Consider the following 18,170-nt stretch of genomic DNA (forward strand, 5'->3'; position numbering starts at 1 on the left):
CAGCTCTATATGTTCTAATAAAAACAGATATCTATGATATATTGCAAGCTGTTGAACAGAATTATGAATATGCTCTACTCACATGTAGTAGAGCATATATGTATCTCTATATTTACTATACCTCTGGAAGAAAACACAATGAACGGTCTTGGTGATGGCCTCTGGGGACGGGAAATTGCTACCTGTGGGACTGAGGATCCCTAAATATATATATATAAATAAGAGGACTCAGCAGACAGAAACCAAAATATCATCTTTATTATGAACATGGTCAACATTGGAGAATAGAGCTTATACTACAGCTGCAAAGAAGTTCAGGATACTGAACTCCACAACTGAGTTATAAGCTGCACCAGAGCAAGCTCACCCCTCCCAACAAGCAATGCAGTTGTTCAACCTTCCCCTAAGGAGTTGCAGAAGAGCTCACGTGCTCTTTCAAAGCTGCACCCAAAAGAGTAAAAGAGGAAGAGGAAGAGAGAAAGTATGTATGCCCAGTTCCTATTCCCAGTCTCCCATGTCAGACAGCCCCCTCTACCTCCCATGGGCAGGGGGTCACTGAGGAGTGTTGCCTTAACGGAGCTCAGTCTACACCAAAGGAAGCAGGAGTGGGAGAGAAGCATCCACCACAGATCTTTTAAAAATACATTAAATAATATTTTGGGGTCTGGGTGTAGTGGCTCTTGGCTGTAATTCCAGACCTTTGGGAGGCCAAGGCAGAAAGATTGCTTGAGCCCCCAAATTTGAGACCAGTCTGGGCAACATAGGGAGACCCCATCTTTACAAAAAATAAAATAATTAGCCAGGCATGGTGGTGCATGCCTGTGGTCCCAGCTACTTGGGAGGGTGAGGTGGGAGGATTACTTGAGCCCAGGAGGTTGAGGCTGCAGTGAGCCAAGATTACACCACTGTACTCCAGCCTGGGTGGCAGAATGAGACTCTGTCTTAATAATAATAATTCTTATTATTATTTGCAAAATCAAGTTAAGAAAATTGAAGTCCAAGGAGATGAAATAATTTACTCAATGACATCTGGCTAAAAATAAATGGCAGAACAAAAATTTAAATCAAGTCCTCTGACTTCAAATTCTTTGCATCTGGCCTCCACAGCAAGCCGCCCCACAGCACTTACGGTGTGAAGGAGACGAGAAAGGCAAAGAGTCAGGTGACATGATCCAGAGATCGTGTTCTTTCTGAGAGAGAGCAACTGCTCCTGGAAGCTGGATTTTGAGGGAGAAGCCAGTGGAAGACAGTTTGATTAAAAAAAAAAAAAAAGTAGTCTCTCTGTGGGAGTGAACAGGTCTAGAAGAAAAAGAGGTTTAAGAGAGATAGTTCAGTGAGGTGGCCACAGCACCACCAGGGCAGCCGCCCCACGAGGGCAGCAGAGACCCAGGAATGGCCTTCTCCCGTTCGCTGACTGTGAAGTGCACACAGGGAGGCCTCTTAAGCTTTCAGCTGTTCCCAGACTTGGGGCTGACATCAAACAATTCTGCCATCCCTGAAGCTAGAGGCCATATCAGCTTTCCAGTTCAGGGCCAGCACCTTATAAACATAGCTGCAAGAGTAGAGTAAGCACTATCACATGGCTATCTACTTGTACAAGAAATATCAAATTAATTGCTCTTTCCTGTTTTCTTGATGCTGCCCATTTTTTTTTTTAACGGTATAGCCCTAAACAGAGTCTTGTTTTTTGTCTTCACATTATGCATCCAGCCTTGCTAGAGGATAAAATGAGTAATTAAATGATTGACCCCAGATTCAAAGATCTTTGCTAGGTAAGAGCAGAACAAAGCTCTTGAATCCTGGATCATGGAATCAGAACAAACCTATAGGGAAATGGTTCTCCAGACATTGTGAATGTAAATCTTCCAAGACAGCTGTAGATGTCTTCATCTGCTGCGGAAGGTCTATGTCTGCTATCTCGCCTTGTAGAATGGAATGTCCTAACCAAACCCAAACTGGATTGCTATCTGCAGAACTGGTGGGTTAATGATCCCGTTTGTTTAAATTCAATACAGGGCCACAGGGGAGGAATTGCGGCTGTTTCATGGCTAAGGGAAAAGAGAGCACTTTTGATGTTGTTTGATCTGAGCCTCTGGCAAGGAGGTGGGTTGTATAGAAACACAGAGGTGTGGTGTCCACACCCTCATCCCTTCCCATCAGGCCATTGAGTAGCTTTGAATTCCCTACCTTTGGGGAGAGGAGTTAGGGTGGAAGCTGAAGGAAGTGTGTTCATGAAAGATTTTGTGGGAGTCTGGATCTAAACACTCAGGGCATGTGCAGAATCATTTCAACAAACAACCTCCCTGTTCCAACTCTGCTCAGACCAGAAGGCCACTTGAGTATCCTGAGGACTGAGGCTGGCCAGCATGCCCATTAGAAGAGATCATAACACAATGAAAAGCAGGCTTGTGATGACGGCCGCACAGACAGTGATGGGGAGGCCCTGGGAACTCCCAGAAATAGTAGGAGAGACCCTATATGGGGAGAGAGGGTGTAGATATGCAGGTGGGAGCTAAGAGTGTTGGTAATTCTGGCATGAATGGCAATATAACCTCATTCGCACCCATGGCTTCTGATGTCCTGTTCTTGATTTGTGTTTCCTGATTTGAATGAATATTTCACTTAAGTTATCACACCTTGGGTTCTCACTGATCAAAAGCAGCATCCCTTTAATCAGGTGGCAGTTTCCCATTAAGGATAAGAGGAATGGCCTTTTCACCAAGAGAATCTGAGAACCACTGATTTAGTCTATCTCCCTTTCTTTGGGTTGGGCAGCATTTGATACCAATTCAGAAATGAGTTAGAATGTTATTCTTTGAAAGAAACTTTTCCAGAAATATTTTTACAGTGATACCCTAGAAGAAGTTACTCATACCTTGGAGTTCATTCAACACTGGCTAGGAATTTATTGGCTAACAAAATACAAGTGATTTCCTGGTCCCCGATCCAGATTCTCCACCTCTTCTTCACTTCTGACTGATGGAATGCATAAGAACTAAGATCTTGAGATGTTATTTGAGGGCAGCCTTGCTCAGGTGTGGTCTATCATAGCTCCTCTGACTACCGCCATTGTTACCTGGCTGCAAATGATTGTTGTCAAGGATAGAGGGTCCTTCAGAATTCCTGGGAGATCAGAATCAGTCTCTGAGGTGTGGGCCAGTTGTCATGGTGATTATTCTGTTGTAGCATCACTTTACTTATGAACTAAATAAAAAAAGCTTCAGTCACATCTGTTCAGTAGGAGCCATTTCCTTTGGAGTCAGGACACGCGAGAAGTGCTTCAAAGAGTTGCCTACTTTGTTGGGGAATAGAAAGGGAAAATCGAGTGAGATCTATTGCCTACCCCTGAAGAGTATTTCTGCAGCAAAAGTTCCAAACTCTGTCATGGGGCTTTCATGGGGACTAAACACAAGTTTATTTTCAGGGCTGAGATCAGATATCATTACTGCAAAGCTCATCAGTAGGAAAGTCAATAGAAAGGCTTGGTACACAGGGCTTGCATTCACCTCTGTGAACACAACTGAACTTCTTCAGAGCCCAAGAATGTCAAAGCTAGGAGCCTTGGTTCAGGCTGCCACATTTCATCTGCCTGAGTTTGAGGAAGCAAGCCACGGCTACCACAGGCTGTACAACTTCTTGCTAAAAGGAAATAGCGTTGAGTTCTACTGCCTCATCTTTCATAGTATCACGTGCCTTTCCTTAAGAGCACCGACTCCAGGTGGCAATGTTACATTTGGGTGTTGATGTGTGATAGTTTGTCTTCCTTCCCCTCTACAAGTTCCATGGACACAGATGGCATTTCTTTTGCCCATCTTTGTATCCCCAGCATCTAGCTAGCATTGTCCTTTTTTGTTGAACTAATGAATAAAAATATTGGAGAGTATGAGAATGAGACCCTCAATTTATAGAAAAGAAAACAGGCCCAGAAAAGTATAAAGTTGCCCAAGGTCACACCTTTAAAAAGTGACAATGGTTTTAGCAAAAACCTAGACTACAGTTGTGTCCCAAAGGGACTGGTCTTGGGCAGACCTGAGAAAGGCATTGTCTTGTCCACATGCCCCACCTTCGCAGTTCCCAAGGCTGTTAGAGGACAAAAGGTCAAGAATGCTGTGGGAGCCACTACTTTGCTTTATTTAGGGCTCCTATTCTGACCACAGGAACAAAATATCACAGGGAAAGTATGAGGCCTTGCAGCCTTTGCTTTGCATTTCAGATTCTTCTGGCTATGGATCCTGGTGTGTCACTAGCAAGGGTTACTAGGAGTATTTTTCTGTCTTTTTCTGAAATATTGTTCTTCTACGTTTCCATACCCATGGGAGGTTGCAGCCTGTTTTTAATTATGCCTACAGACTCTTCATTGCCTAAGGTGTTCCTGTGGTTTCTGAGCATAAAAAGAAAAATGCAAAACTACTATTAGCCAAACAGTGGCAACTGTGCAATGTTCTTTCTGCTCTGTGTACACTTCAGAGGTTGGCCTATTTGCCACATGCTCTGAACAGTAAGACCAGCCTTGTCTTACTGACCAGTCATGTCTCTGATGCTGCCCTAAAGGGAAAGGTGGGCACACAGTCCCTTCTCTATTTAGGGATGGGGAGACCTAAAGATCAGTCTTGAGGCAGGAGAATCACTTGAACCTGGGAGGTGGAGGTTGCAGTGAGCTGAGATCGAGCAACTGCACTCCAGCCTGGGCAACAGAGCTTGACAATGTCTCAAAAAAAAAAAAAAAAAAAAAGTTAAAATTGGCCAGGCATGGTGGCAGGCACCTGTGGGCCCAGCTACTTGAGAGGCTGAGGTGAGAGGATGACTTGAAGCCAGGAGCATGAGGCTGCAGTGAGCTATGATCACACTTCTGCACTCAAGCCTGGGCAACAGGGCAACACCCTGTGTATATGAAAAAGGAGACTCTTCTATACCTGCTTACCCAGGGGTCCCAGAAGCTCATTCCTTTGACAGGAGCCCAAAGTTTGTATGCTGGGGAGGTAGGTGGCTCTGCAGATGGGAACCTGGTGTGGTTGTCTCAGGACCTCCTTCCTTCCTGACCTACACATGTATCCACTTAAGAAAGCTCCAGTGCTCCCTCTGTCACTTCTCGTGATGCCTTGTCACCATCAAGCAGGTATCTACCCCAGCCCATGTCTGGCTGCATTGGTCTCCAGGTGACTAGGCAATATGAAGAGGCTCTCATTCACCCATTTGAAAGCTGCTCCTTGACCTCTTTCATTTTCTCTAATTCTTGCTCACCCCCTCCCTCAACAATAGCTACTTACCCCTTCTATTCCTTTGACTTCTCCTCCTTTTGGTCAAATGACTGATTACAGAGATGATTCCCAAACCCGTGATCAGTATGCAAATGATGAGAATGGACGTCCTAGAAGGAACCACAGCAGATTTCATGTTCCTTGGAAGAAACTGCCTATTGATTCTCAGCTCTGGATCCCTTTTCCTGGGATTTGCACCCCTGCCCACCCCCCAATCCAGTTACAGTAGCTTCTGGGAACTGTATTCCTTTAGAGTGACCCTGTCCTTTGGACCACCCTTGATGGGACCTGCTGAGCATCTGACTAAGCTGGGCCAATGAACCCCTTCCTCAGAAATTAACTGTGGGTTGGGAATAGGAGAATTCAGTCTCAGACTGGCCAGTCTCTTGAATGGAGAGAAATAAACTCAGGAACCATAAATGGATGACTATTAGGGGAAAAAAGAGAAATATACAAGGGCAATACAGAGACAGAAGGAAGGAAACACAAAGATTCGAAGCAGATTAGAGACTGAGGTAAATTTGTGATGATGCTCCTGACAATTTCCAAGGGTGGCCACATCCCTGCTCTTGCATTTGAAACACCTCTCTCTCTTCATGATAAATGTCCCCTTTTAATTAAAATAGCTAGAGGGCCTTTTTGCTGCTTGCAACCAAGAGTCCTAAACTGTATTTTTTTTTTTTTGAAGAAACCAAATACATTAAGGATACATAGTTAAGGTGGAGAAATAATGTGCAGTAGAAAAGTTGTCGGTGCAAATCAACTGTCATATCATACTGTTGCCACCCCAGCCCCTACCTCCACCCCACCGCCCCAAGGCCATTCATCTGCTGAGACTATGACTCACCTGGAGCGGTCAGCCTTGCGGACAACTTCGGGAGCCTTGCACCTTCTGGTTTTGTTGCCTGATAGGTCTGAATCAGAAAGGATTTGTTAAGTCAGGTGAGGCCCATAGCCAGGTCCTGCCTCTGTCTCCCAGCTGCAGCTCTGCCTGTCATTCTGTCAATCTCCAGAGAGTGAGTCCCCTGGTTGACTTCAGAGTAAAGCAGAGGCACCAAGTACAGTTGTATAAATGTGCCCTGCACAGGGAACAAGGCTGAGGAGACAAGCAGGGGCCGACATTTAGCCCACACTCTGCTTGCTAGGCCATGCACCCTACCACTGGACTCTATGCACCTGAAGGAAGGGGCCCCTTTTCCAGATTTGAACAAAGGCCCCACGTGGACTAGAAGTGGCCCATGATTAGAGTCCCACACTGAGGTCTCCTCCCCATAGGAGGGGATGCCAGAGGCCCAAGAAGGCCAATCCTATCCTTAAAGAACTGCTCATTTGGTGATGTAATTGCCATGTTTTTCTTACGACAGCCACCAAAACCCAGTGGGAGCAGTGGCACCACGACCACTTACGATGCCCCCTCTGATAAGACGTGGCAGAGGTCTGTGTTTCATTTAAACTAAGGAGTACGTTCAGGTGGGAACGTTCTCTTGTCTGAGCCTAAGATTCAGGTCAAGTTGCACAGTTAAGTAAAAGCAGAATCACACAAAGTAGAAACGCTGTGGGTGTGAACGATGTTACATTCTGTAAGATGCTTGCTGAATCAATCACTAGCTGGTCAAGTGTTAGCAAAACTCTCTTTCTAGCATGGGGATAGGTTTCCAAGGGCACCCCTTAAGCCCTTCTGGTTTGTTTTCCTACCAGCATTGTGCTCTGGACTGTGATAGAAAAGGACATCCTTTCTAGAAATGGAAACAAGGAGAAGGCACAGGGGAAAGAAAAAAAAAAAAGAAAGAAAGGCTAGTGCCTTCCATAAGTCGTCTGTCTGAGAGACAGAGGTTTTCTGGTGCAAAAGGAGGCTTTCATCATTCAACAGAAGGAACCTGAGTGAACATCTGGAAATCCTATGTCTTAGCTCCAGCCAAGAGTCATAATTGGTTAACTCAGACTTTTCTGCTGTGGGTTCCAGTTCCACCCACAGCTTCCCAGTGGTCTCCAAATATAAACTGCACATTCCTTAAAAGCAAAAGAGGGTGCTTACTAGTTGGACCACGATATTTATATCTGTAAATTATTATTATTATTTTCTGAGACAGGGTCTCATTCTGTTGTCCAGGCTGAAGTGCAGTGGTGCAATCACGGCTCACTGCAGCCTCAACCTCCCTGGACTCAGATGATCCTCCCATCTCAGCCTCCCGAGTAGCTGGGACTACAGGCAGGCCCCACCACATCCAGCTAATTTTTGTATTTTTTGTAGACACGGGCTTTCTCCATGTTGCCCAGGCTGGTCTTAAACTCCTGAGCTCCAGCAATCCACCCACCTCAGCCTCCCCAAGCGCTGGGATTATAGGAGTGAGACACCGCACCTGGCTACCTCCGTATATTATTAAATTATTTAAGTTGACAGTTACCAGGCACGTGGGTCATTTTTCCAGCCTCAGACACCTCTCAAGAAACTAATCTTCAAGATTCTAGACCCACAAGTCACATAGACTTTTTTTTTTTTTTTTTTTTTTTGAGACTGAATCCCACTCTATCGCCCAGGCTGGAGTGCAGTGGCGCAATCTTGGCTCACTGCAACCTCTGCTGCCTGGTTCAAGTGATTCTCACGCAGACATTTAATAACAACTTCAAAGCCTTTCAACACAAAGATCTCACATCTATTAGACCCTATCAGCCTCTTCTAAGGTCCTTAAACCAGATTGCTGCAAGGGAAGAGAAGTTCTAAAAGTGCTGCAGGGTGCAGCCACCCTCCTTGCCCCCAACTTCCAGCTATTCCCCAGCACTGTTAATGACAACCCTACGTTTGCTGGAGGAAGAGAGAGGCCAGGTAGGCCCAGAGTACCAAGTAGGAGTCTGAGATGGGGCTCACTGGCTTCTGAGTGTGCTCTCTTAGCAGCAAACACCCATGGCCATGGGTCACATCCAGTCAGACCCCAGGCAGGCTCCTTACCTTTCCCAGACCAAAAGTGATTGGCCAGGGTTCCTTTGTTGTCAGTTACAATCAGCTCTGTAAAATCCATGTCATCCCTGGCAAAATCCCGCTGGATGCCACACCAGTACCAGCCTGTGTCCTCTTTGGTCAGGCAGGACATAGTGACAATGAGCTGGTTCCCTGTGTCCCTCAGGGCCACATGATTGGTGCTGTTAGGGGAGAAGGCGATGATGTTGCAGTAGTCACGGAAATAGCCTCGGCACCAGTATTTGGGGTGATCCTTGTAGCGGGCATTGTAGTTGCAGATGGCAGAAGCTGTGTCCAGCACAAAGCTTTCCTTGACCTTTTCATCCATGACCATGGCATCTGTGAAAACACACACACACACGCACACGTGTGCACACACATACACACCATTGTTCTCTCAAAACATTGCAGCTCCTGCCCTCCTGAAGGATAATTAATTAAAGAATCAGAGGCTGATTTTTGCCTCTTTTTGATTGGCAACTGTTATGGGCTCAACTACGTCCCCTTCAAAATTCATATGTTTCAGTCCTAACTTCGTGACCCCAGAATGTGACTGTATTTGGACATAAGGCCTTTAAAGAGATAATTAAGTTAACATAGGGTCATTGGGGTAGTCCTTAATTCAATTCAGCTGATGTCCTTATGAAACGGAGAGATTAAGACACTGACAATACAAACAGAGGAATGGCCCATGAGGACACAGCCGGAAGGCAGTCATCTGCAAACCGAGAGATGGCCTCAGAATGAAACAAAACTTGCCAAATGCCTTGATCTTGAACTTAATCACCTTCATAACATAAGGAAATAAATTTCCATTGTTTCAGCTACCCAGACTGTCGTTTTGTTGCTATTGTTATCACAGCCCTAGCAAACTAATAAAGCAACCCTGGAGAAGTCTTTTTCTCTGGCCTAAGGGTGGGTAAAATATGGAGGCCTCCTACCATTGCTTGACGGAGGGCCTTGAAGAGCCTGAGGCTTACCGTTAGGAGGCCCTCTGTCCCTAGCTCCCACACCACCTTAGCACCCTCAGAAAGAAAGTGAGGTTTGGAGGCTTCTGCTGGCTGCACAGGGCTGAAAACAGAGGAAGTCATGTTCTGTCGTTAGGGGATAAGAACTTCATGTTCCCTCTGTACAAGACCAGCATAGGCACCTCTATCATCTCAGGATATTGCACAATGAGGAAGTCGTGCATACCATGTCCAGCTTAACCATGGTGGGGAAAGTGTCTGACCAAGAAGAGGAGATGGGACAGCAGAGCCCATCCTCCTCTCAGCCTTCCAGATGTATAGCAGAGACCATTAAAATGTAGGCTCAGGTTCTTTGTAACATTTTGTTTTCATAACAACCCCACAAGGAAGGTAGCATGATCTTCAGTTTGTAAGTAGGAATGCTGACCCAGAGAAAGGTTCAGCAACTCTAAATGCCACACAACTGAAGGTCAGACAGAGCTGGGAAAATGCCAGTGTTCCAAGTCTCATCTTTGGGGTCAAGCACAAGTGGAAAGGGGAAAGTCGTGTCCTCATATATGTGCACATATATTTTTGAGGGGAGAAGGGGGAACCCGGGTGAACTAAAAGAGAAAATACAGAGCTCTCGTTTTGTTTTATTTTACTTTAGTGGAGATGCTGGGGAAAAATATGGAATGCATAATGAATTTGCATGTCATCCTTGCACAAGGGCCATGCTAATCTACTCTGTATCATTCTAATTTTAGTGTATGTGCCGCCAAAGTGAGTGCAGAGTCATCATTTTAGTCAAGCTTTTCAATTTCCCCACAAATCTCTTATGTGAGCTAAGAACAAGAACTAATATGGACAAGACCTATTTTCATTGCCTTTTATTTTCCCATCCCACTCCTTAGATGGTTTGAGCTAATAAGCAGGGACTCCAAGTAGGAGAGGACTTCAGTGCAAAGTCTGTGGAAAGGCCACAGCTTAAAGGGCTGGAGCTGTTCCGTCCCCCATCCTACCTGAAATGAGAGCCAAGGAGAGTAGAATGAAGAGCCACATGACTGGAAGGAAGCAAACTTTCAACTGGAATGATAGAATGCACCCAGGGAGCCCAGGAATTCTGAATCTGTTTAAGGGAAACAGATATGCTTGAGCTTAATATGGCTTTATCCTGGTTTGAAGAGACCAGTGAAAAATGAAAACAACCAGTTAGTCCAAGCAGTGCTGCCATGTATAAGTACACTGCACAACGCACCACACCACATGCTCTTCATAGACCTAAACTTACTGACGGGGCAACCAAGAAAATTCTGGGCAGTAGAGATCTCCCTCCTGCATAAATGGGCTCTGGCCCACACTCAGAAAAGCACATGTACACAACCATCACTGGTACCCATTTGTATGTGCTCTATTGTGCCCTGTCCTGCTGCCAATGGTCCTGGCATCATCAGAGGCCACTCCTTTTGTCTGTCTACCACTCTTGGAGGCCCAATCTCTTATATAGTTGAGAGGAATCCTAGTAATCAGATTCCTAACTAACCCAGCTCCCAAGTGGACACTGTAGGCTCATCTGGGGAGTACGGCCAGGGGTGGAGCATGCCAGCTGTCATTAGCCTGCGTGCCTGGGACCTGGAACAAGTGAGCAGGTGGAAGTATGGGTGTTTGGATGGCCGCAGTTTGGGCTGCAGTCTTCAGACTTCCTGAAAGCTCTGTTGAGAAGAGCTGGGACAAAGCAAGGAGATTTGTCTATGCAGCAGCAGCAGCGTCTCCTGATTCTACTGGGACTTATGTGCTCTGACCACTGGCTTTAAAAGTTTGAATTATTGAACCACCTCTCAGGTGAAATTTAGCTGGGTGCTTAACTTCCCAGAGCCAGCACGTCCCATCAAGGGTCATACATAGATTGTCCAGGTTATGCAATAATGTCCTCTCTGGAGGAAGGAGAGCCTGTCTCCAATTCATGTGAAGTCAGCATGTTGGCAAGCAGCAAGCCTGCATCATGGTGGGTTTTTATCTACATCACCTCAGTTGCTCCTCATCAAAAACCTCTATGAGTTTCACAAATAAATTACATAAATAAAAAAGGAAGGAAGGAAAGGAGAAACTATGGATCAAAAGGGACTTAAGAGACATACTGACAAATTATAATATGTGGAAATTATTCGGAACCTGATTGAAGCAAACAATTTAGAATCTATGGACAGTGATACTATTATGATATAATTCTTCAATTTATTTTTTGAGATGTGATAATGGCATTACCATAGCCAACCTTCACAATGGCTCCTGGAATTCATGCCCTTATGTAGTCCCTTCCCACACTGAATCAGCACTGGCCTGTGTGATCAATAAAATATTGCAGAAGTTATGGCATGTGATTTCAGAGGCTAGGTCATAAAAGGCGTGCAACTTCCACCCTAGTCTCTCATGCTGCTCCCTCTTGGGAAAGTCAGCCACCATGCTCTTGAGCAGGCTATAGAGGGGCCCATATGGAAAAACCAATTCACCAGACATGTGAGAGTCATCTCAGAAGTGGATCCTCCAGCCACTGTCAAGCCTTCTGATAACTGCAGACCTAGCACCCTCATGAGACCATGCATTAACCACCCAACCAAAATTCCTGACCCAGGGAATTCCCCCTGAATTCCTGACCCATAGAAACCATTAGAGATGATAAAGGATTGCTATTTCAAGCCTCTAAGTTTTGGGTGTAATTTATTGCACAGCAATGAATAATTAATGCAAATATTTTGGTTATATTTTTAAGAGGCAGTCCTTATCTCTGACAATACTTCATGCAAAACAAACACACTCAGCATTGCTCAGAGATGGCAACATGAAACCAAAGAAAGCAGCAAAAAGAGAATTGGATTGTGCACAGATATCAGCAAAATGCCCAAGACATGAAAAAATATCTCTAAAGTAAATGAAAGTGCTAGAGTTACAGAGAATGAATGATGTGTCTACTAGTATTCTGAATATTACTTGGTATATTAATTCCATAGAATTAACTTTGATTCTATTTAGATATATAAATAGGAAGGTAAATAGGCAATAAGAATAAACCAAATAATTTTTAAAACATCTTTTAGAAATACAAAATGAAAAGTTTATAGATGAAATAACTTCATATCTAAAATTTCAAGATAGGCAGGGTAAGTGGATACAGGCACAAATGAAACAAGATTGGCCATAATCTGATAATTACTAAACAGGATAATAGATAAATAAGGGGTCCTTCTAGTCTGCTACAGTTTGCATATTTGACCCTCCAAACCTCATGCTGAAATTTGATCCCCTATGTTGGAGGTGGGATCTAGTGGGAAGTATTTAGGTCATGGGGGTGGATCCCTCATGAATGTCTTGGTGCCATCATTGTCATCATGGTAATGAGTGAGTTCTCAATCTATTAGTTCCCATGAGAGCTGATGGTTTCAAAGAGTCTGGCACCTCTCCCCCACCCTGCTTCCCTTGCTTTCACCATGTGATCTCTGCACGCTGGCTCTTCTTTGCCTTCCACCATGGGTGGAAGCAGCATGAGGCCCACACCAGAAGCCAAACAGGTCCCAGCACCATGCTTCTTATACAGCCTGTAGAATTGTGAGCCAAATAAACCTCTTTTCTTCATAAATTACCCGCCCTCAGGTATTGTCTTATAGCAACACAGACTAAGACATAGTCACTCCACTTTTGTATGTTTGAAGTTTTCCATAAGAAAAAGTAAAAATCAAAAAACAAAACAACTTCGACACAGGTTTTATTAATCTGATCTTACAAATGAAGAAAATTGAGGCTCAGAAGCTTAAGTAGCTTGCCCACATTCACACAGCTAGTAGAGCCACTATGATTTGATGGTAAATCTGGGAGGAAAACAAACATTGTGCTGCTTTCCCAATAGTTATAATACTGTAAAATTGTAGAGCATATTAGAATTTACAAAGGGTCTTTACAGATATCTGTCATCTGAGTAGTTGGAGCAAGGTGCAGCCCAAGTGTTCTTATTCCCATCATACTCAGCTATAGTAGCTAAGAGCAGAGTTTCTCTAGAAAATGTGCATTTGGTTAAAAGAAACTGAATATACAAGTGGACTATGGCCACACTATATATGAAAATAGAATCCTGACCTGCAACCTGCACAACCTGCTCAGGAAACCAACTGCTAATCAATAAATAGTAAGCCAGCCTGTTATAAGTCAGACTTATAGGAAATCAAATTGCTATCTTAAGCCAGAAAGCCAAACAATAGCCCCTTTAACAATCAACCCAAAATGGCCAGGACTCAAAGCAGTCAGGCAAGAGGCATAAATAAAGGGCATCTAAATAGGAAGATAAGTCAAACTATCCACGTTTGTGGATGACATGATTCTATATCAAGAAAACTCCATAGTCTCAGCCCAAAAGCTCCTTCAGCTGATAAACAACTTTAGCAAAGTTTCAGAATACAAAATCAATGTATAAAAATCACTAACATTCCTATAAACCAAGAACAGCCAGGCCGAGAGCCAAATCAGGAATTCAATCCCATTCACAATTGCCACAAAAGAATAAAATACCTAGGAATACAGCTCACCAGGGAGGTGAAAGATCTCTACAATGAGAATTACAAAACACAGAAAAACATTCCATGCTCATAGATAGGAAGAATCAATATCATTAAAATGGCCATACTGTCCAAAGCAATTTACAGATTCAATGTGATTCCTATCAAACTACCAATGACATTATTCACAGAACTAGAAAAGATTACTTAAAAATTGATATGGAATCAAAAAAGAGCCCAAATAGCTAAGGCAATCCTAAGCAAAACGAACCAAGCTGGAGAATATGACATTACTCAACTTCAAACTATACTACAGGACTACAGTAACCAAAACAGCATGGTACTGGTACAAAAACAGACACATAGACCAATGGAATAGAATGGAGAACCCAGAAATAAAGCTACATACCTACAACCATCTGATCCTTGACAAAACTAACAAAACAAGCAGTGGGGAAAAGACTTCCTATTCAATAAATGGTGCTGGGATAACTGGCTAGCCATATGCAGAAGATCAAAACTGGACCCCTTCCTTATACCATATACAAAAATCAACTCAGATGGATTAAAGATTTAAATGTAAAACCCAAAACTATAAAAACCCTGGAAGGCAAACTAGCCAATACCATTCTGGACATAGGAACTGGCAAAGATTTCATGATGAAATGGCCAAAAACAACCATAACAAAAGCAAAAATTGACAAATGGGATCCAATTAAACTGAATAGCTTCTCTGCACAGCAAAAGAAATTATGGGAAAAGTATTTGCAAACTAGTCATCTGACAAAGGTCTAATATCCAGCATCTATAAGGAACTTAAACAAATTTACAAGAAAAAAACAAACAGCCCATTAAAAAGTAGACAAAGGACATGAACACTTTTCAAAAGAAGACATACATGTGGCCAAACAGCATGTGAAAAAAAGCTCAATATCACTGATCATTAGAGAAATGCAAATCAAAATCAAAATGAGATACCATCTCACACCAGTCAGAATGGCTACTATGAAAATGTCAAAAAATAACAGATACCGGTGAAGCTGCAGAGAAAAGAGAACACTTATATGCTGTTGGTGGGAGTGTAAATTAGTTCAACTAGTATACTAATCGAACCAATTACTAAACAAAATTAGTTCAATTCATGTATAACTAATTTGTGGAAAGCAGTATGGCAATTCCTCAAAGAGCTAAAAACAGAACTATCATTCAACCCAGCAATCCCATTACTGGGTGTATACCCAAAGAAATATAAATCGTTCTATCATAATGACACATGTGTATGTTCGCAATAGCAAAGACATGGAATCAACCTAAATGCCCATCAATGGCAGACTGGATTTTTAAAAAGTGGTACATATACACCATGGACTACTATGTGACCATGAAAAAGAACAAGATCGTGTCCTTTGCAGGAACATAGATGGAGCTGGAGGCCACTATCCTTAATAAACTAATGCAGTAACAAAAAAACAAATATTGCATGTCCTCCCTTATAAGTGAGAGCTAAATAATGATAAAACATGGAGAAAAGGAGGGAAACAACAGACACAGGGGCTTACTTGAGGGTGGAGGGTGGGAGAAGGTAGAGGAGCAGAAAAAATAATTGTTGGGTTCTAGGCTTAGAACCAGGGTGATGAAATAATCTGTACAACAAACCTATGAAGTTACCTATATGACAAACCTGCACAGGTATCCCTGAACCTAAAATAAAAGTTTAAAATATAAAAAAATTAAAATTTTTAAAAAGAGACATTAAAAAATAGCCAGGACTTGATTAATAACTGAAAACTCCCCTAATTTTTGTCCCCAGTTTCAACTTAGGATCAACCAAGAAAGCCAAATGTGTGCCCCCAGTTAATCAAATAGGCTGCCCTACTTCTAGTTACCCTGCCTTCAGCTTTCCCAAGCCAACAGCCTCCAATCAAGGCACACCTAAAGCCTTTCCCTTTCTTCACTGATGAAAAAAATTAATCGGACAGCCATTAGACAAAGATGGCTCTGGTGCCTTGGATTCCTACATAAAGCAAACCGAAACCCAACTCAGTGCAAACAGTAAAACAAAACTTAAGCTTAACCTATCAGAAACCACCAAGCTAACCTCAAACTAGGGACTTTCCACTTTAACCAATAAAATATATTTTCTTTGTCTTACTTTCACAAATACCTCATGAAAGTTTCCTCTCTCACCTCCTTTGGTGGAGCACTGAACCACTTGTAGTCTGGTGCTGCCCAATTCATGAATCATTGAATGCTCAAATAAACTCATCAAAATTTTAATGTGCTTAAATTTGTGTTTTGATGCTACTATAAATGTTTCCCACTCTTCTGCCTACCTTTGAGTCTCTGCCAAAATGCAAGTGACTACAGCTGACCCCCTTGCTATAGCAAGCTCAGAATAAATAGCCTTTGCTTCTTCTCATTAGATGGGTCTCTACTTTTTTCCCCAGTTGTTTTGATTTTTAAAATAAGGCAAATAAACCCAGTTGCTCAACATCCACCCTAGTTCCTGCTTATTCATGTGGAGGAAAGGGAGGAAGCAAACCTCAGTTTTGTCTGGGTGGCCTTTTTAATCTTATTCCTTTAGAATAAAAGCCCGCAGTTATCCTTTACCATTTAGCTGAGAGAGCAAGTCAGAAGAGGGGCTCCTAGGAGATTCCTGTGACACTAATCTCTCTCTCTCTTTTTTTTTTTTTTGAGACGGAGTCTCGCTCTGTCGCCCAGGCTGGAGTGCAGTGGCACGATCTCGGCTCACTGCAAGCTCTGCCTCCCGGGTTCACGCCATTCTCCTGCCTCAGCCTCCCGAGTAGCTGGGACTACAGCTGCCTGCCACCACGCCCAGCTAATTTTTTGTATTTTTAGTAGAGACAGGGTTTCACTGTTTTAGCCAGGATGGTCTCGATCTCTTGACCTCGTGATCCTCCTGCCTCGGCCTCCCAGAGTGCTGGGATTACAGGCATGAGCCACCGCACCCGGCTCCTGGGACACTAATCTCTCTAAACCTGAAACCAGAGTGGATCTTGTCACTTCTAACCAAGGTCCTCACCAGTGATTCTTCATTTATCTTTTTTGAGTTTACTTTGAAAGACATTTATTTTCACTGTAAGGACTTCTGGGCTTAGGGAACACCTTAAGTCAGGAGATTCCCGTTAGACAAAGATAAAAAACACAACTCCCAGCAAGCCATCAGTGGACTTGCTAAGCTGTGGCAATCAGGAAAAAAAAAAGAGAGAGAGAGAAAGAGACAGAAAGGAGGAGGAGGAAGAGGGAAGAAAAGAAAAAAGTAAAAGCAGTTCTGAAACTCAGGAGCTAAGGATACCAAATGACTCAGGAAAGAATGCTGTTTTGTCTTGAGGGAAGTGGTCCATTTAAATCAAGTTTTAAAAAACAGGGCAGTGTTAAGTGTTCCTATGGCAACGTAGTGTACAACGTAGTGTATCTATGTTAGAAGCTGTTTGTAAATTAAGAAGCATGGTGCAGGGATTACCAAGAGACTGAGGGCTGCAGGACCCTTCCTCTCATTTCTCCAATGGGGCAAAAGTTGTTCCAAGCTGAACAGTGTGCCCGAGACACCCAAAGCCCTAGAATAAACCTAGGGCCTCACCCTGGAAGTGCCTTTTAAATACCACAAATCAGAGGGGAAACACCTAGAATTCTTGATTGCTGGGCTGACAGGAGGAGAAGCAAGTCTCCTTTGCTGAAATGAAATGTTAACAAGATACATTTGGTTATCAGGCTGTGGCCTAAAATTAGGTTCAGGATAAACCTTCAGGACTGGCTAAGAATGAATCTCATTTTCAGATACGCTTACCCACTTTGATGTTGTTTAATTGAAATCTCCATCTTGTTGCTCTTTTCTAACTAAAATATTGCCTTGAAAGTGAGAGTTCACAGCAGCAAATTTGGATAGATCAAACCAGAGATGACACCTTGAATCTCTAGAGCCACATTCAATGCTCAGAAGATGTGACTGGCACTCTATCCTGTCTAGTATCCTGATTAATTAGAGATCAGCAATAGTAGCTAAGGCAAAAATCTGGAAGTCCTCAAGCGTACAAACTGTAGTTTGTGCCTATCTGTTAATTGTACATAAGATGAGCTTGAAAGTTTGGGCTTTAATGTTACAAGTTCCTCTTTATGTCTGAGAATAGGTGGCAAGAAGCTTGAGTTCTCCTGTAAGGCAGGGTTAAGCTTAAATTCTGGCTCTATTATTTGTTAATCATGAAACTATGGGCAAGTTACTTAACTTCCCTGTGCCTCAGTTTTTTCTTCTGCAAAATGGAGATGATCATTATAGTGGTACCTACCTCACAGATTGTCAGGATCAAAGGAGGTAATGCATGCAAAGTACTTAGTGTATAGAGAGTGCTCAACAGGCCAGGTACAATGGTTCATACCTGTAATCCCAACACTTTGGCAGGCCAAGGCAGGAGGATCACTTGAGCCCAGGAGTTCAAGACCAGCCTGA

The 18,170-nt window shown here is 43.2% G+C and overlaps 1 protein-coding gene and 1 non-coding gene across 5 annotated transcripts in view; both read right to left on the reverse strand.

The window, feature by feature from the left end:
- Positions 1-2,882: 2,882 nt before the first annotated feature.
- The window catches only part of ADORA3 (adenosine A3 receptor), a 75,166-nt gene continuing 59,878 nt past the window's right edge, over positions 2,883-18,170 (reverse strand). For 3 of the 4 annotated variants that reach the window (XM_063625664.1, XM_063625662.1, XM_063625659.1), the window contains exons 2-6: positions 10,184-10,290; positions 8,206-8,553; positions 6,106-6,172; positions 5,268-5,368; positions 2,883-3,295 (exon numbers count right to left, since the gene is read on the reverse strand). In XM_063625664.1, the coding sequence (XP_063481734.1) occupies positions 3,225-3,295; positions 5,268-5,368; positions 6,106-6,172; positions 8,206-8,553; positions 10,184-10,223 (627 nt within the window). In that variant the 5' untranslated portion in view covers positions 10,224-10,290 and the 3' untranslated portion in view covers positions 2,883-3,224. The remainder of the gene's footprint in view (positions 3,296-5,267; positions 5,369-6,105; positions 6,173-8,205; positions 8,554-10,183; positions 10,291-18,170) is intronic. The other variant, XM_063625660.1, reaches the window with a different exon arrangement.
- On the reverse strand, positions 9,846-9,952 carry LOC134734966 (U6 spliceosomal RNA). The gene has a single exon (XR_010117833.1). It is a non-coding gene; the product is annotated as a U6 spliceosomal RNA (small nuclear RNA).

The sequence above is a fragment of the Symphalangus syndactylus genome, chromosome 12 (genome assembly GCF_028878055.3).
Source record: "Symphalangus syndactylus isolate Jambi chromosome 12, NHGRI_mSymSyn1-v2.1_pri, whole genome shotgun sequence".
NCBI classification, from domain to species: Eukaryota; Metazoa; Chordata; class Mammalia; order Primates; family Hylobatidae; genus Symphalangus; species Symphalangus syndactylus.